The 17190-nt window shown below is 38.6% G+C and overlaps 1 protein-coding gene across 1 annotated transcript in view; it reads left to right on the forward strand.

The window, feature by feature from the left end:
• Positions 1-4700, forward strand: part of LOC109166505 (putative serine carboxypeptidase-like 52) — a 9405-nt gene extending 4705 nt beyond the window's left edge. Inside the window, exons 5-8 of the mRNA XM_019315455.1 lie at positions 3787-3905; positions 4180-4293; positions 4383-4428; positions 4509-4700. Of these exons, the coding sequence (XP_019171000.1) occupies positions 3787-3905; positions 4180-4293; positions 4383-4428; positions 4509-4592 (363 nt within the window). The 3' untranslated portion in view covers positions 4593-4700. The remainder of the gene's footprint in view (positions 1-3786; positions 3906-4179; positions 4294-4382; positions 4429-4508) is intronic.
• Positions 4701-17190: the final 12490 nt, after the last annotated feature.

Consider the following 17190-nt stretch of genomic DNA (forward strand, 5'->3'; position numbering starts at 1 on the left):
GCGCCCGTGCGGCAAAGATTTGGATCACGGGCCGAGGGGTCCTCTACCAGAGGCCCTCGCCAACACGAAAACAGAGAAGCCGAGAGATCACCCACAGAGGAGGTGGGCGAGTCTCGGGAGCCGACCCCACGCCAACACGTTGATGAGTTGGCCTTACGTCAACACTTGGAGGAGCGACGCGTCGAAGAGCCGGCTCCGCGTCGGCACTCGGCGGGGAAGCGACGCGTTGATGACCGGGTTCCACACCGACACTTGGAGGAACGGCAGTCGGCCCCACGCCGGCACCCTGACGAGTCGGCCCTGGTCTAGAGGCTGCAGAGAAGAATCGAGGAGTTAGCAAGAAGGGTGGAGGCACGGGAGCAGTCGCCGGAACCCGAGGTACGGATGGCAGCACCATTCTCCCCAAGCATCATGGACGTACCTTTGCCGAGGGACTTTAGGTTGCCCGCCATCAAGGAGTACACGGGGGTCACTGACCCACGTGTCCACATGACGAGGTACAAGGCTGCTATGGTAATGATCGGGGCAGGGGACGCCATCATGTGCCGAGCGTTCTTGTCCACCCTGGATGGAGCGGCCCAAGACTGGTTCAACACCATCCCGGATGGGTCGATCCAAAACTTTTGGGAGTTGTCCAAGAGCTTCCTGACATACTTCTCCGGTAGCATACAGCGTAAGAAACCCTTCTCTCACCTCTGTGTAGTGAAGCAAGATAGAGGCGAGAGCCTCAAAGACTTCCTGATAAAATGGAAAAAGAAAGTTAATAATGTCTACGACTTCGACTCCAAGGCGGCGATCCCGATATTTATCCATGCCTTAAGATCAGGGTATTTCCACAAGCAGCTGAACGCCCACCACCCCCGCTCTTACGAAGATCTGATAAGGACGGCTAGCCGCTATGCCGAAGCAGAGGACGTCGACAGGAAGAAGAAGGACGAAGAGGATGGTAGGAAAGGTGGGAAGCCTGGGAAAGCGGGTCCGCCCAGCCAGGCACCACTCTTGAAGCACCCGACCGCAGGGGAAGGCCGAGACCACGAACGACCTCGCCTGGTCCCCTTGCATAATTTAACTCCTCTTACCCATCCCGTCAGTGTCATTCTAAAGCAAGCTGAGTAGATGGGAATGGTAGAATTCCCCGAGGAGTGCATGAAGGTCTCCCCGAAGGCGGACCAAACAAAGTACTGCAGGTTTCATAGGCAAACCGGCCACGATACGGATGAGTGTCACGTTTTGAAGAGACAAATAGAAGAACTCATCCAGCAAGGCTACTTCTGACATTTCGTCAAGAGATCCAAGCAACAGCAACAGCCGCAACACAATCCACCAAAAAATGTCTGGAGGAATGAGGATGGCACAGAGCCGTCCACCTCGAACGCAAAAAAAAGAGAACACGACCAAATATCTGACCAGAATGATAGCGAGAAAGAAATCGAGGTGGCGCCCAGCCGACAAAAGAAGCACACCATACACTTTATCTATGGTGGACCCGCAAGGGGTGACACGCCTGCGGAAAGAAAGAAGTGGAGCCGTCAGCTATACGTGGGAGAAGTGGTGAGTCTTCTTAGAAAAGAGAAACAGAGATAGGAGGCCATCACCTTCTCTAATGATGACCTTCCAGAGGGCCCGTTACCCCATCATGACGCCCTGGTGATTGAGATGGACGTCAACAATGTCATTGTCCGCCGCATCTTAGTCGACACGGGAAGCTCAGTCAATGTGATGTATTACGATGCCTTCACTAACTTAGGGATACCTAGGAACCAGCTCAAAGAAGTACGTACCCCACTCTCTGGATTTACGGGTGATTCAGTGGAGACGGAGGGGTTAGTGGTCTTACAAGTGGAGATAGGCACGAGCCCTAACATTCGCAAACTTGACGTGGAATTCATCGTGGTAAGACTCACTTGTGTGCACAACATCATTTTGGGGAGACCGGCACTGGAGGACCTCAAGGCCATAGTGTCGGTGGAACACTTGCGTATGAAGTTCCCTACTCCGAGTGGGATACGAGTCGTCAGAGGAGACCAGCGAGCAGTACGCAGTTGTTACGTAAAAGCATGCAAAAAGATTGGCGGAAAGGACCTACAAGTCCACACCATCTGCAAGGATGATCGATCGGGTATGGAACTCAGAACATTTAATTAGATATTATAAGTAATATTTTGTAGTCGTGGTCCGCCCAGACCTGTAAACAATATTTTGTAATCATGGTCTGCCAAGGTTACTTTGCTCAAATAAAAGGTTCTCAGCACCACCTTCGATCAACCAAAAGCCGGCCAACGCCGCATTGTAAAAAAAAAAAAAAAAAAAAAAGGCGCACGCCTCGGCCCAGCGGCGGCGCCTCAAGTCGAGCCGCAAAAAGGCCTAAGGCGCGCGCCTCAGTCACTGGCCGAGGCACGCGTCTCGGCTAGCGCCCATGGCTGAGGCGACGCCTCGGCCAAACCCGGCTAAGGCGACGCCTCAGCCGAACAAAAAAAAAAAAAAAAAAAAAAGCCACCAGGCGCACGCCTCGGCCACGCTGAGGCACGCGTCTCGGCCATTGGTCGAGGCGCAGCACCTCGGCCTAGGCCCTGAGGCGCACGCCTCGGCCGGGGGCCTGCACGCGTCTCGGCCATTGGCCGAGGCGCAGCACCTCGGCCTAGGGCCTGAGGCGCACGCCTCGGCCACCGGCTGAGGCAGCGCATCGGCCGGGGCCTGAGGCACACGCCTCGGCCAGGCCAAGGCCCACGTCTCGGCCACTGACCGAGGTGGCGTCTCAGCCTGTCCGTAGAAAAAGAAAAAAAAAAGGGCCGGAGCTCGCCTCGGCCACGATCGGTCGCCTCGACTACGATCGGCCAAGGCGCACGCCTCGGCCACGGTTGGTCGAGGCGACGCCTCAACCACGATCGGCCAAGGCGACGCCTCGGCCACGAGCGGTCGAGGCGACGCCTCGGCCACGAACGATCGGCCGGGGTGCACGCCTTGGCCACGATCGGTCGAGGCGACGCCTCGGCCGTGATCGGCGGAGGCACGCACCTCGGCCACGAGCGGTCGAGGCGATGCCTCGGCCACGAACGATCGGCCGGGGTGCACGCTTTGGCCACGATAGGTCGAGGCGACGCCTCGGCCGTGATCGGCGGAGGCACGCAACTCGGCCAGCCTAAGCCGCAGCCCGTCTCGACCAGCAGAAAAAGAAAAAAAATTCATGTGTGATTTGGAAAATAAAATCACATACTCGGGATCAATCGGGATTCTGCACGATATCAAGCAAATTCAGTCTTACTCCCTAGTCAACTCAAACATATCCGTAGACTCAGGAGTAAGGGGACTGGTGACAGGATAATGGTGCTGGCACCTGACCTGGATCATAAGCAGCATCTGACCCGACACCACATGGAATGGTGCTGGCACCCGACCCGGATCATAAGCAGCATCTGACCGACCCCACATGGAAACCCAACGGGCAAAACTCCAACGGGCAGAATTCCAACGGCTGTCACCTTTACTGCCATTGAAGCCACCATTGATGTCACCATTGATGAGAGAGAATTAAAGGCTTAGCTCCCCATTTATGCTTCATGGTGTTACCGTTAGCAGCTTTTGTATAAGTAGGGGCTCCCCTCAGCTTGGAGGGAGACGTTCAATACTCTGGACAAAGACACTGTATTTTCTATACTGAGACAAAAGCAATACAACTATTGTTACTCTCTCATAGCGTTATTAAATATTATTATTATCGGTAACATTATTACCGTCAAATTTTATATTCTTTTATACTTCAATTTTGGATTGTTTTGACATATATAGGGATGCTGTGAAAAATGGGTTAAATGCAGGACGCTTTTGCCATATGAATTAACTGTGAAAGACAGTAGACCATATCATGCAAATCTTAGCACAAAAGGATACAGATCTCTTATATACAGGTTTGTAAAATATAATATGAGTCTAATTAATATGTAATAATGTTGTGAAGTGTGTTATCAATTCATTCTGAATCAAAATACTTGGTTACAGAATTTACTGTCATTTAAACATGGTAGCTCAATTGGTCACGAAGGTGAACTTTGTCACAAAAGACCAATGATTGAATCTAGCCTTTGTTGGTCAAAAAGATATTTGCTACTAAGTATATGTTTCAATGTTTTTATTTTTTATTTTTTTTCACTAATCTAAATAAACAATCGTATCCTATTTCAGTGGAAGTGCTGATGTGTATATTTCTTCACTTTATACTGAATTCTGGACAAAATCTTTGAATTATTCTATCATTGATGATTGGCGACCTTGGTTTGTGAACAATCGAGTTGTTGGGTATGTTATAAAAGTCCACTACAGATTTATGATTTATGAATTATAATTAAGAAAAACTAATTAAAATTAAATCATTTAATTTCATGTAGTTATACAAGGACTTTCTCCAACAACATGACATATGCCAAAATCCTGGTGATAATTAACTAATAGTATGTTGTTTATTAGCTCAAAATATATGAATATATGTATCTCTTAGTTGATATTTGTTACAGGGATCAGACCACATTGCTCAAACAATAACACCCGCTGAATGCTTCAAAATGTTTAAGAGATGGATATCTTATGAGCCACTTTAATATTGTATGACAATGGTAAAATCTATGTTAAAAGTACGTTTCATTCAATAACACATTGATGTACTTAAGTTTTATTTTGATGGTTTATGATGAACTTCATGTCAAAAACTACAAAAAAAAATTTTTGTAGTAGAAGATTATTTAATGAATAAATTACTATGGAGTATAATTTTGAAACTGAATTGTATTAACATTCAATTCATCACATACTACCTGAGGCCCCTGAGGGATTGGCATATTTTATTTTTAACTTTTTTTTTTTTTGGGGTTTGGAACATGTGAAAATAAAAAATTAAACTCCTTAATTAGTTCTTAGGAGAATTTGATTCAATTTAGATCATATTATAATCTTTACCCACTGTTGAAAATCAAGGAATTTCCGACCACCTGAAAGTGATCTTAAATCTAGTAAAAAATCCTTGTTTCGACCACTTTTGGTATCCGGAAAAAACCTTCGTCGCTAATTTTGACCACCGGAAATAAATAAAGATTGTATTGGTCCCTGGCAAGTTAAAGTCTAAAAGAGGATGGGAGGAGGAGGGGGGGGGGGGGGGGGGACTTGAAAAGACTTAAAAAATTTTGAAATTAAAATAAGTGAGTTTGAATTTGTAAAACTGAGTTAAGGGAATATAATTTCCTTGCAGTAGAAGTCTTAAACTTGCTAAATAAATCAAATTGTAGCTCAGTTTTGTGAGTTTGCTTGAAAGTGTTATAACAAATATGGGGTTATCACAGTAATAGATAATATGAAAAGTAGAGAGAGAGGGAGGGAGAGAGAGACGGAGAGAGGGAGAGGGAGAAAGATTTTTAATATTATTTTTTTTTGGTTTGGAACATGTGAAAATAAAAAATAAAAAATTAAAGTCCTCCTTACTTTTTAGGAGAATTTGATTCCATTTAGATCATATTCTAATCTTTACCCACTGTTGAAAATCAAGGAATTTCCGACCACCTGAAAGTGATCTTAAATCTAGTCGAAAACTATTATTTTGACCACTTTTGATATCTCAAAAAACCTCAGCCGCTATTTTCGACCACAGGACAAGGTGGTCGGAAATAGCATCCAATTTTGTAAAGTGGTCGAAAAATCGGCTAATAGAAAGATTGGAGGATTTCAGAATTTTCGATCACCGGTGGTCGGAAATTCCCAACTCAGTTTAAAAAATTTAAACGGCTGAAAATTTTTTCGACCACCTTTATTTTGTAGTCGGTACTTCCGACCACTAAGTAAAGGTAGTCGGAAATTCCAACATATTTCCCCACCATAATCTTTCGACGAAAAGAAAAAATATATAATATCACTTTTTCGACTATTTTTTAGGTGGTCGGAAAAGTGATTGGAAAATTAAAGATTTTCGGGCAGTGACCAGACATCACTCAACGTACAACTACCTCAAAATGACTACCCATATGTTAAAATTCTCAAAAATTTTTATAGTTCCCGAAATAAATAAATATTGTGTTGGTCCCTGGCAAGTTAAAGTTTAGAAGAGGAGGGGGGGGGGGGGGGGGGGGGGATTTGAAAAGACTTTAAAAAAATTCGAAATTAAAATAAGTGAGCTTGAATTTTGGAAACTGAGTTAAGGAAATATAATTTATTGCAGTAGAAGTCTTAAACTTGCCAAATAAATCAAATTGTAGCTAAGTTTTGTGTGTTTGCTTGAAAGTGTTATAACAAATATGGGTTATCACAATGATAGATAATATGAAATGTAGAGAGAGGGAGAGAAATTTTTATAGTGGTTTGAAAAACTTTCGTATTCCACTCTTCTCCTCAAACTCGAAGGGGGATTTCACTAAGTATTTGTTACAAAATACAAAAGTAAACTGAAGCCAATTGCTTCTTCCAGTAACAATCCTTGAGATAGTCTAGATCTCCTCGTCAACTTGTCCTTCACTGCCTGATCAAGAATTAGCCAAGAGTCAATCATGAAGTCGCCTTGCTAGGGAGATCCTCCAACTTCCTCTATCACAAAAAGTGGTTGTTGTTGAGTGTTCGACTTGAAAGAATCAAGATGAATCTGTTGGAGAATATTTGCAACGTCAACGCACGGGCGGAAAACCTTTTAAAAAGCACGGACACAACGGGTGTATGGTAGAAGGGAAATCTGTGCCGTGTTATAATAACACTACCTTAAAAGCATTTCAGTAATAGTGCAGTTAGAAACCTGTCACGCTTTCGACAGGCTACACAGACCTACTACGGATAGCTTGCACTAGCAATCACATAGGCGAAACACACTACTGCTCAGACTTTAATAGGCAGAAACGAAATTATATATATATATATATATATATATATATATATATATATATATATATATATATATATATATTTATATATGTATGTATATCTGTGTGTGTGTGTGTGTGTGTGTGTATGTATGTATGTATATTATATAATATATATTAATCCTAACACGAGAAAGGAGGAAGAAGCTATAAATGTTGAGTGTATTCTAAAAATGATGTTGTGAGCTACTATATATAGTAAGCAGCCCCCTCCATCCCAGCCACACAAAACATGAGTGACGTAGGCCACAAGTCCACAACATAGAGCAATTAGTGATGGCCTAAACAATTAAACAATAATTTATAGCCACTCATTCTATTTTCTCTTTTCTCTTTGAATTATTCACAACAATCCCCCACATATTTGAAGAGGAAAGTAAAAGGATAATGTCTGAGCGGAAGTGAGCGCTGACCTTAATGTCAGTGGTTTAGACCTTGAACTGACACGTAGTAACTTGAGTAACTTTCTCCTTATTAGTAGTGAATTGAATCTTGAACTAGCCAGGGAGAGGTAGTTTTGAACTCATGTCCACACATTAGCACCCATTATGCAGGTTCTTCGGAAGTCAAATTCTTTGACTTGGGGTCTACCTCTGCGTAGACCCAAACATAGAACATCTCATGTTCAATTTCTTTACGTAAGCTTGGCTTACTTTGTTGATTTAAAGTCCATTTCCTTTGATGCATCAAGGACGACCTTTCTATTTAGTCCTTTAGTGAGAGGATCTGCAATATTCCTCTCGGATCTCACAAACTCCAACGTGATTACCCAAGTCGTGATCAATTGTCATACAGACTGATGTCTGACTCTTATGTGCATTCTTTTCCCATTGTAAGCACTATTCTTTTGCTACGCATATAGCAGTTTGAGAATCGCGGTGTATGGACACAGATGGTGTAGTACACCCCCCACAACGACACGTCTGCCAGTAGGTTTCTTAGCCACTCGGCCTCTGGTCCAGCTAGATCAAGCGCTATGAACTAAGCTTCCATAGTTGATCTCGCGAGTTAATACCATCTGAGGTCCTCTGAGCATAGTGGTTTTGCCACGTTTAGTCCTAAACTTTCAAATTGACCATCTGTGGTCATTCGACTTTCAAATTTAACCATTTATGGTCCAAGATAACCACCCTTGGTCCTTCAAGTTTAAAAATTTAACCACTCGTGGTCCTCTTGAAAGGACCATGGTTCGTTAAAATTTAATAGTTGAAGGACCATGGGTGGTTAAAGAGGACCACGAATGGTTAAATTTGAAAGTCGAAGGACCACAGATGGTCAATTTGAAAGTTTAGGACTAAATGTGGCAAAACCACTATACTCGAATGACTCAGATAGTATTAACTCTTGATCTCGCTATACACGATTGTTTCGTAGATTTCCACGATACTGCCGCTCCACCCATAGTGAACACATATCCACTGGTGGAGCTTACATCACTACTGTCATTTACCCAGTTCGCATCACAGTACCCATCTAGGGCTGCTGGAATCCAGTGTAGTGTAGTCCCAAGTCGATAGTACGCTTTAAGTAGCGTAACACTCTCCTTAGTGCATGCCAGTGGCTGTCACTCAGATTATGATGTATCGACTGATTCTATTTACCGCAAGGGCGATATCAGGTCTGGTGTAGTTCATTAAGAATATCGGACTTCCAATTAGTTTGGCATATTATTCTTGTGACACACTCGTCTCGGTGTTTTTTTACAGTTTTGCGCTCGGATCATAGGGTGTTTGTGCAGGAGTCACTTCGAAGCTATAAAACTTCCTTAATAGCTTCTCTGTATAGTGACCTTGTGATAGTTTGTAGCCATTCTTGGATTTTAAGACTTTTATTCCAAGTATCACATCGGTCTCCCCCAGATCCTCCATGTCAAACTTATCACATAGTGTTTGTTTAGTCTCTTTTATAGCATCTATATTGTGGCTAAATATTAGTATGTCATCCACATAGATGCATATAAGCACAACACTTGAGTCTACCTCTTTTGAGTATAGACACTAACAGCACTTTTGTACTCAAGTCATTATGCAGTGAATTCATTAGGTTTGTCTCAACAAAACCACCCTTCTCAAAGAGTTATGAATTCATTAAGAGCTGTAGCTCAGCCTTAAAAGTACACACATTGTAGGAATGACTAACTAGTGTACTATTTTGTAATTCTTTTCATGGCTTCGTTTTACCACAAAAGTGAGACCCACCACGAATTTATTACCACTTGGATTTTAAGTCATTCCAATTACTAATCTTCATAATTAGCCTTCAAGTAAGTTGATTCTCTTGATCAAACTTACATGCACTTTGACGAGTACTTCATTTACTTTGACGAGTACTTCATTTACTCGTGAATAATCCCTTGAGATTTTCATGCTTAACATGAAACATTCTCTTTTATCATTATTCTCAATACCTCGAAGAAACTTTTAGTGAAAATATAAGGAGTTAATCACCCCCACAATGCAACACTTACAAATATTTTTTCTCAAAAGTATTTGATCTCTTACCCAGATTGATTTTTGGTGCCCAACATCAGCTCCATTGTAGACTGAGTTTTATCAATTTGCTTTGTGGAGCAATATAGCAGCTCCGCACTTTGCCTGATACATACCCAATAGTTGAATATATTTCAACAAACTCGGTTATCTCAACCTGTCATAATTCCCCTTTAAACAAGAATTATAGGTCTTTCAAGATGACTCAACCAAAAATTTAAATAATGATATTATATACAAATGCTCATTGTTAGTAAGACATAGAGACAATGTTGTCCACATGCTACTTCAAGTTGAACAGCATAATCACAAATTTCACATCATATTCTTAAAAGAAATTAATCTCATACACCAAGAATATGTTCAAACTAACATTCATTAGGAAATATATCTCAACAAGGAGAATTCAAAGTTGCCACCTGCACAACTTTTCCTTCGGTGGTTGAGGAGATTAAAACTCATATAGAGCATTCATATGATGCATATCAATATTACTGTTGCAGTACTTCAACAATTTCTATTGCAGGGCTTTGATTGTTTATCAACGAGGAAATTTTAATTTTGGTCCTATGACTATAGGGGTCTTGTTAATTTCAGTCCCTGACTTTTAAAAATGTCAATTTAGTACCTTAACTATGCAATTTTTGTCAATTTTAGTCACTCCGACCAAATTGCCCGCCAAATTCTGCCAAAAAATTTTAATTGTTAAAATAATGAGGGTATTTTGATCATTTCACATCTCTTTTCTTCTTCCCATGCGAGTCCATCCATTCCTCTCCTGTTTCCGGCGAATGCAATGAACTATGATGATGGGGAAAGGAGGCTTGGTGATATTAAAGATAGGGTTTATTGGGAGAAAGAACGCCGAAAATGGGAGAGAAAGGGAAGGACTCGCCGGAGAAGAATAAAAGAGGCGTGAAATGACAAAAATATCCTCATTATTTTAATTATTAAAATTTTTCGGTGAAATTTGGCCGACAATTTGGCAGGATTGACCAAAATTGACAAAAATTGCATAGTTAAGGTACTAAATTGACACTTTTGAAATTCAGGGACTAAAATTAACAAGACCCCTATAGTCATATGACCAAATTTGAAATTTCCTCGTTTATCAACATATGAAAGTCAGCCTCATTTCAGGTGGAGATCAAGTGGCCCTATAACTAGCCTGCATGATCAACACCCTACTTTTTAAGCACTCCCAGGTCGAGTGGTGAAACCGAAGTTTACTTAAAAACCATCATCGTAGATAGAGTGTTCAAGAATGATGACATTTCCATGTTCTCATTAAATTGCAATTGAAGCCTTTGATATATGCTCTTATTTTATTTTAGTAAAAATATTTGAGCAATATCTATGCACAAATCATTTCATTCAATGTCATTAGTATTCAACATACAAAAGAAATAAGTACTACTAAGTAATCAAAACCTAGACAACCCAACTAGTATTTAGTACTAAAAAAACATACTTCATGCAAGCCCTTAGAGCTAGAGCAATTATAGTTACTCAAAATAACTACTTATTTAAAGAGACTCAATACTCATCTTGCTTTGTCATATTGACTTTTGCTAGTTTTGCCCTTGCGATGGTGATAAACATTATTTTTGTTGTTATTTTATATAACTTTTTATAGTTAATTTGTAATAATTAATTAATTTTATATTTAGTTTTATTTATTATTGTTATAATTAGTAGCTTTGATAGTTATTCAATTTTAAGTTGTTTTAATTATTAAATTTGTCTATTATTTGAATTCTGTCAGTTTAATAATTCATTGATCCTAATTTAATAATATTATTATTAATTTTAGTAGTACATGATCATCAGGAGTTTAATAAATATAAATTAATTATATATGGTCTCAAATAAGTTTATTATTATTATTATTATTATTATTATTATATTATTATTATTATTATTATTATTATTATTATTATTATTATTATTATTATTATTATTATTATTATTATTATTATGTTAGTCAATAATAGGAACGGAAAAAAAGAGATCCCGGAGCTTTCTTCGGCTATGGCTATTGATGGTAGAGCATTGATTGGAGCAGCACCAAACTTGGGAAAATGGTTGGTATTGAGCAGTATAAAAAGGGAAACATTTGAAGGGGATCTCATCATCAATTTCACTCCGGACTAATTCCGGAGGTAGTGAGCAGGTTAATTCCAGGCATGCGACGGACGGACTGTGCGGTGACTTCGAATTCTTTTAGGCAGTGGTTCATTGTTTCCAGCCACGGCGGAAGTTCGTGGTGCAGCATCAAAATCATACGGCAACTCTCCTTCTTCCTTTTAAGTTTTTAATATTGCTACTTTGTTTGTTGCGTTGTATTTATCCTTGGCATTTAAGAATATTGTGTGGAAACTAATTTATTTATGTTTTACTAAGTAAGTTCTCATATTAAAGCTGTTAGTTCATTTCCTTTTGCTGTTATTATTGTTTTCAATTTGGACTAATCATACTTTTAAGGAAAATTAATCTTGATTAGTAATACTTTATTAATTACTCTCTTACTATGGAAATGCTTGTAGGACAATAGGAGTACTGCTTGTTTTTGAATTCCTTAGCATGATTTTCTAAGATACCTTCTTCTAAGAACATAATGCTAATTGATTCATGTTCGTAGCAATATTGCCTGCTATTTTATTCTGTAGTTATTTAATTGTGTTTCCTGCCGTGCAATTTCATTTAGTAATCCATTTTGATTGTCAATTCTGTTTCCTTAGGCTTCTGAATATTATATTTTCTTTGGTGTTTTCATTCGGTTTAATTTACGGCAATTGGATCTTTATTTTGAATTCTCGATATCTTTTAACTCTTTTTAGTTATTAAATTGCATACTATCAATTCCCTGTGGGATCGACCCTCGCTTTGCACGCTAAAACTACAATTGACTCGTGCACTTGCGAGGACATTAATTTAAAATTGTCCATCAATTTTGGCGCCGTTGCTGGGGAATTGTTTAACTTGCAATTTAATTTTCTGTTTTTTTTCCCTGAATTGCTTGATATTTTTTTTTCATATCCCTTCATTATTGTCATCTCTTTCATTTTTAATCTTGGATTTTATTTAATTCATTTATCCATTTAAAAATTGCTTTATACTTGTTTTTACTTTCACTATTCTCTTTATTTTTTCCATTTCCTTAACAGCTTGATTCTTTAATTCTGTCACTTTATTATTATTGTCGTTTGATTATCCTTTTTAATATTGCTATTTATTAGTCCATTTAAAAACTGCTTACTATTTGTTTGTGCTTTTCCTATTCCCGTTGTTTATTTTCCCTATCTTAATTTCTTTTCCCTTTCTTTTGTTTGCTATTTTTTTTTTCTTTCTTCCAATTCATTTCTTCTGCTTCCTGAATTCCAAATAATTTGCATTTTAGTTGATCCTACTCAAGTTTGTTTTTTCCCTTTTTCTTAATATTACTTTAAAAACAAAAGAAGTACTTAATAATTGTTTAATATTCTCCATTTCACTTTTTATTGATTATCCTATATATTTATTTGTTTACTTGTTTGATTTTATTTATTTATTTTTGTTATTCTATTTATTTATTTAATGCAGGGTCGTCGTTCTTTAAACCCTAAATTGTTACCTTTAGACGACCATATTAATAGGAAAAAGAAAAGAATATTACTTTTTGAAAACCCAATTTTTGAACCATAAGAAACAACCACAACAATGGCTGCACTGCCTCCACCCAATCCCAACCCCAATCCTAACCCTAACCCTAATCCCAACCCCAGGCTCAACTCTAGGCTGATGAAAGACTTTGGTAGGCCCCAAGTAGGAAATTCACCTTCTTGTATAGTGCTTACCACATCCCCAAGTAGGAAATTCACCTTCAGTTATAGGCTGTTTTGAGCAAACCGAGGAAGTACACCCACATTCCATTGAAGTTGAAGTTCCACCTAAGCTTGAACTGAAACCTCTTCCTGATTCTTTGAAATATGCTTTCTTAGGTTCGAATAAGACTTATCCTGTAATAATTGCTTCTAACCTTTCACTTGAGCAAGAAACAAGTCTACTAGAAGTTTTAAAAAAATTTAAAAGTGCAATTGGTTGGACAGTAGGAGATATTAAAGGAATAAGTCCAACGGTGTGTATGCACCGGATCCTACTTGAAGAAGGAGCAACTCCTGTCCGTCAACCTCAGCGCAGGTTAAATCCAAATATGAAGGAGGTTGTACGCGCAGAAGTCCTAAAGTTGCTGGACTCGGGTATTATTTACCCAATTTCAGACAGTAAATGGGTAAGTCCAATTCATGTAGTGCCGAAAAAATCTGGAATTACTGTGGTCACTAATGAAAAAAATGAATTAATCCCAACTAGAACAGTGACTGGGTGGCGCATGTGCATAGATTACAGAAAATTAAATGCCGCCACTAAAAAAGATCATTTTCCTTTGCCCTTTATTGACCAAATGTTAGAAAGATTAGCTGGGCATGCTTATTACTGTTTTCTTGATGGCTTTCAAGGTTATTTTCAGATTCCTATTATGCCTGAAGATCAAGAAAAAACGACATTTACATGCCCTTTTGGCACTTTTGCTTATCGCAGAATGTCATTTGGGTTATGTAATGCACCCGCGACTTTTCAAAGGTGTATGATGTCAATATTTTCTGATATGGTTGAAAGATATGTTGAAATGTTTATGGATGATTTTTCTCTGTTTGGTGATTCTTTTGATGATTGCCTTGTTCATTTATCTTCTGTGCTTGAAAGATGTGTCAAAATGAACTTAACCCTGAGTTGGGAAAAAAGTAATTTCATGGTTAAAGAGGGCATTGTTCTGGGGCATATAATTTCTGACAGGGGAATAGAAGTTGATAAGGCTAAAATTGATGTTATTTCTAAATTACCTCCCCCTACATCTGTGAAAGAAGTTCGAAGTTTTCTTGGTCATGCAGGTTTTTACAGGCGTTTTATAAAAGACTTTTCAAAATTTGTAGGCCTTTATGTAGCCTGCTTGCAAAAGATGTTGTTTTCAAATTTGATGATGAATGCTTATCTGCTTTCAAGTTTTTGAAAGAAAAATTAACTTCTGCTCCCATTCTTGCTGCACCTAATTGGGAGTTTCCTTTTGAAATAATGTGTGATGCATCTGATTACGCTATAGGTGCTGTTTTAGGGCAAAGAATTAATAAAATGCCTTATGTGATTCATTATGCGAGTAGAACTTTGGATAGTGCTCAGGCTAACTATACGACTACTGAAAAGGAGTTGTTGGCTATAGTCTTTGCATTAGAAAAATTTCGTTCTTACTTGATTGGTTCTAAGGTGATTGTTTATTCTGATCATTCTGCTCTAAAATTTTTGTTGGCTAAAAAAGATGCTAAACCTAGACTAATAAGATGGATTCTATTGCTGCAAGAGTTTGATTTGACTATCAGGGATAAGAAAGGTTGCGAGAATGTGGTAGCCGACCATTTGTCCCGTCTACCCGAAGCAGCTAATAATTGTCCTAATTCTGATATTCCAATTAATGACATGTTTCCAGGTGAACAATTGCTTTCTCTACAGAACACAGAACCTTGGTATGCTGACATCGTGAATTATTTAGTCACGGGTCAATTTCACCCAAGTTTAAATTCACAAGGAAAAAAACATTTTCTTTCCAAAGCAAAACATTTTTTTTGGGATGAGCCTTATTTGTTTAAAATTTGTCCTGATCAAATAATTAGAAGGTGTATTCCTGAATTTGAACAGCAAAATATTTTGAAACACAGTCACACTTTAAATTGCGGAGGACATTTTAGTGGTAAGAAAACTGCATCGAAGGTTTTGCAGTCTGGCTTTTATTGGCCCACTTTGTTCAAGGATGCATATGAATTTTGTGCTAAGTGTGATAGATGCCAGAGGACTGGTAATATAAGTAAGCGTCATGAAATGCCCCTCTCAAATATTCTAGTTGTTGACCTGTTTGATGTTTGGGGAATTGATTTCATGGGGCCGTTTCCTACTTCCTTTGGTTATAATTATATTCTTGTGGCTGTTGATTATGTATCAAAATGGGTTGAAGCTGTAGCCACTAGGACGAATGATAATAAAGTTGTTTTGAAATTTCTGAAAGATATTTTTGCCAGATTTGGGACACCCAGAGCTATTATTAGCGATGAAGGTACCCACTTCTGTAATAGACTTTTTGCAGATCTTCTAAAAAATATGGCATTACTCATAAAGTGGCTACCCCTTACCATCCACAGACTTCTGGTCAAGTAAAGGTGAGTAACAGACAAATCAAAGGAATTTTGGAAAAAACGGTGAATCCTTCCCGGAAAGATTGGGTCATCAAGCTGAATGATGCACTGTGGGCTTACAGGACAGCCTATAAGACCCCAATTGGTATGAGCCCATACAGGTTGGTATTTGGGAAGGCTTGTCATTTGCCAGTAGAGTTAGAACATAAAGCCTATTGGGCTATTAAATTCCCAAATTTTGATGTGCAGAGGGCTGGTGGAATTAGAAGACTTAATTTGAATGAATTAGAGGAAATAAGGAACGAGGCCTATGAAAACTCAAAAATCTATAAAGAGAGGACTAAAGCTTACCATGATCAATTTATTTTGAGGAAAAATTTTGAACCTGGGATGAAAGTTTTGTTATTTAACTCTCGTTTGAGATTGTTTCCAGGCAAGTTAAAATCTAGGTGGACAGGGCCTTTTGTGGTACGTGAAGTTTTTTCTCATGGTGCCTGTGAGATTGAAAATCCAGGAACAGGTGAAAAATTTAAGGTAAATGGGCAAAGACTAAAACAGTACCGCGAGGGTGAATCCTCAGCCCAGAGTATTGAACGTATAGAGTTGCAAAACTCTGAATGCCAATGTTGTCTAGCTACAGACAATAACTGAAGCGCTATTGGGAAGCAACCCAATTCTCTTTCCCTTTCTCCTTTATTTGCTTTTTTCTTTCTTTCTTTCTTTCTTTCTTTCTTTCTTTCTTTGTGTTTCTCTTATAATTTCGGTTCTCAACATTGGGGACAATGTTTGGAATAAGTGTGGGGAAGGGTTCTCTATTATTTTACAATATTTGACAGCTTCTTCGGGAAAAATTTTTACTTTTAAAAACAATTAAGTACGAACTTGAGCTTTACCTAGTAAGTCTTTTGAATAGCCTATGATGAAAATAATGCATGTTTTTGTCAGCTCTTAGTGTGTATATTAATTTTGACTAGTTGTTAATTTCTTTAATTTTATATCTTTTTCAAATCAAGAAAAAACAAAAACAAAAAAAAAAAAAAAAACCAAAAAATCAAAAAATTAAAAAAAAATAGAATTTGAAAATCACAAATACCCTTATATGTTTTATGTATTTTCTTTAATAGTTTATATGCATCTTTCACTTTATTTTACCTTTTTCAAATTCTTAAATAAATTCTTGAGTGCTATAAATTGTGGTGTAGTGTGTTGGTTCAAGGATCATCTGTATGACATAAGTGAGGTGAAAAAAAAAGATTTGAAAAATATGAAAAAAATAAAAATGAGTGTATTATTTGTTTATTTATTTTGTTTGCAATAAAGTAAGAGATTCTACTCCGCTGAATCAGCCACCTATACACATGTACCATAAATAAATAAGTGTCGTGTTCTGGTTTATGAGTACACAGAAAATGAAAACCCAAACAAGTCTGGCGTAAAATGGCGAGGTTTTTGGGGAAGTTCTCTTTGAAAAAAGTCAAAATAGAAAAATAATGAGTGAACTTTGGAAGAGACGAGCAATTGCATTTCAATTTTAATAAATGCCTTGATCCTAATTTCCTTCATGTTTTGCACCTGCACTGTGATTGAATATTTCTGAAT

Source organism: Ipomoea nil, unplaced genomic scaffold (genome assembly GCF_001879475.1).
Source record: "Ipomoea nil cultivar Tokyo-kokei standard unplaced genomic scaffold, Asagao_1.1 scaffold3100, whole genome shotgun sequence".
Taxonomy (NCBI): domain Eukaryota; kingdom Viridiplantae; phylum Streptophyta; class Magnoliopsida; order Solanales; family Convolvulaceae; genus Ipomoea; species Ipomoea nil.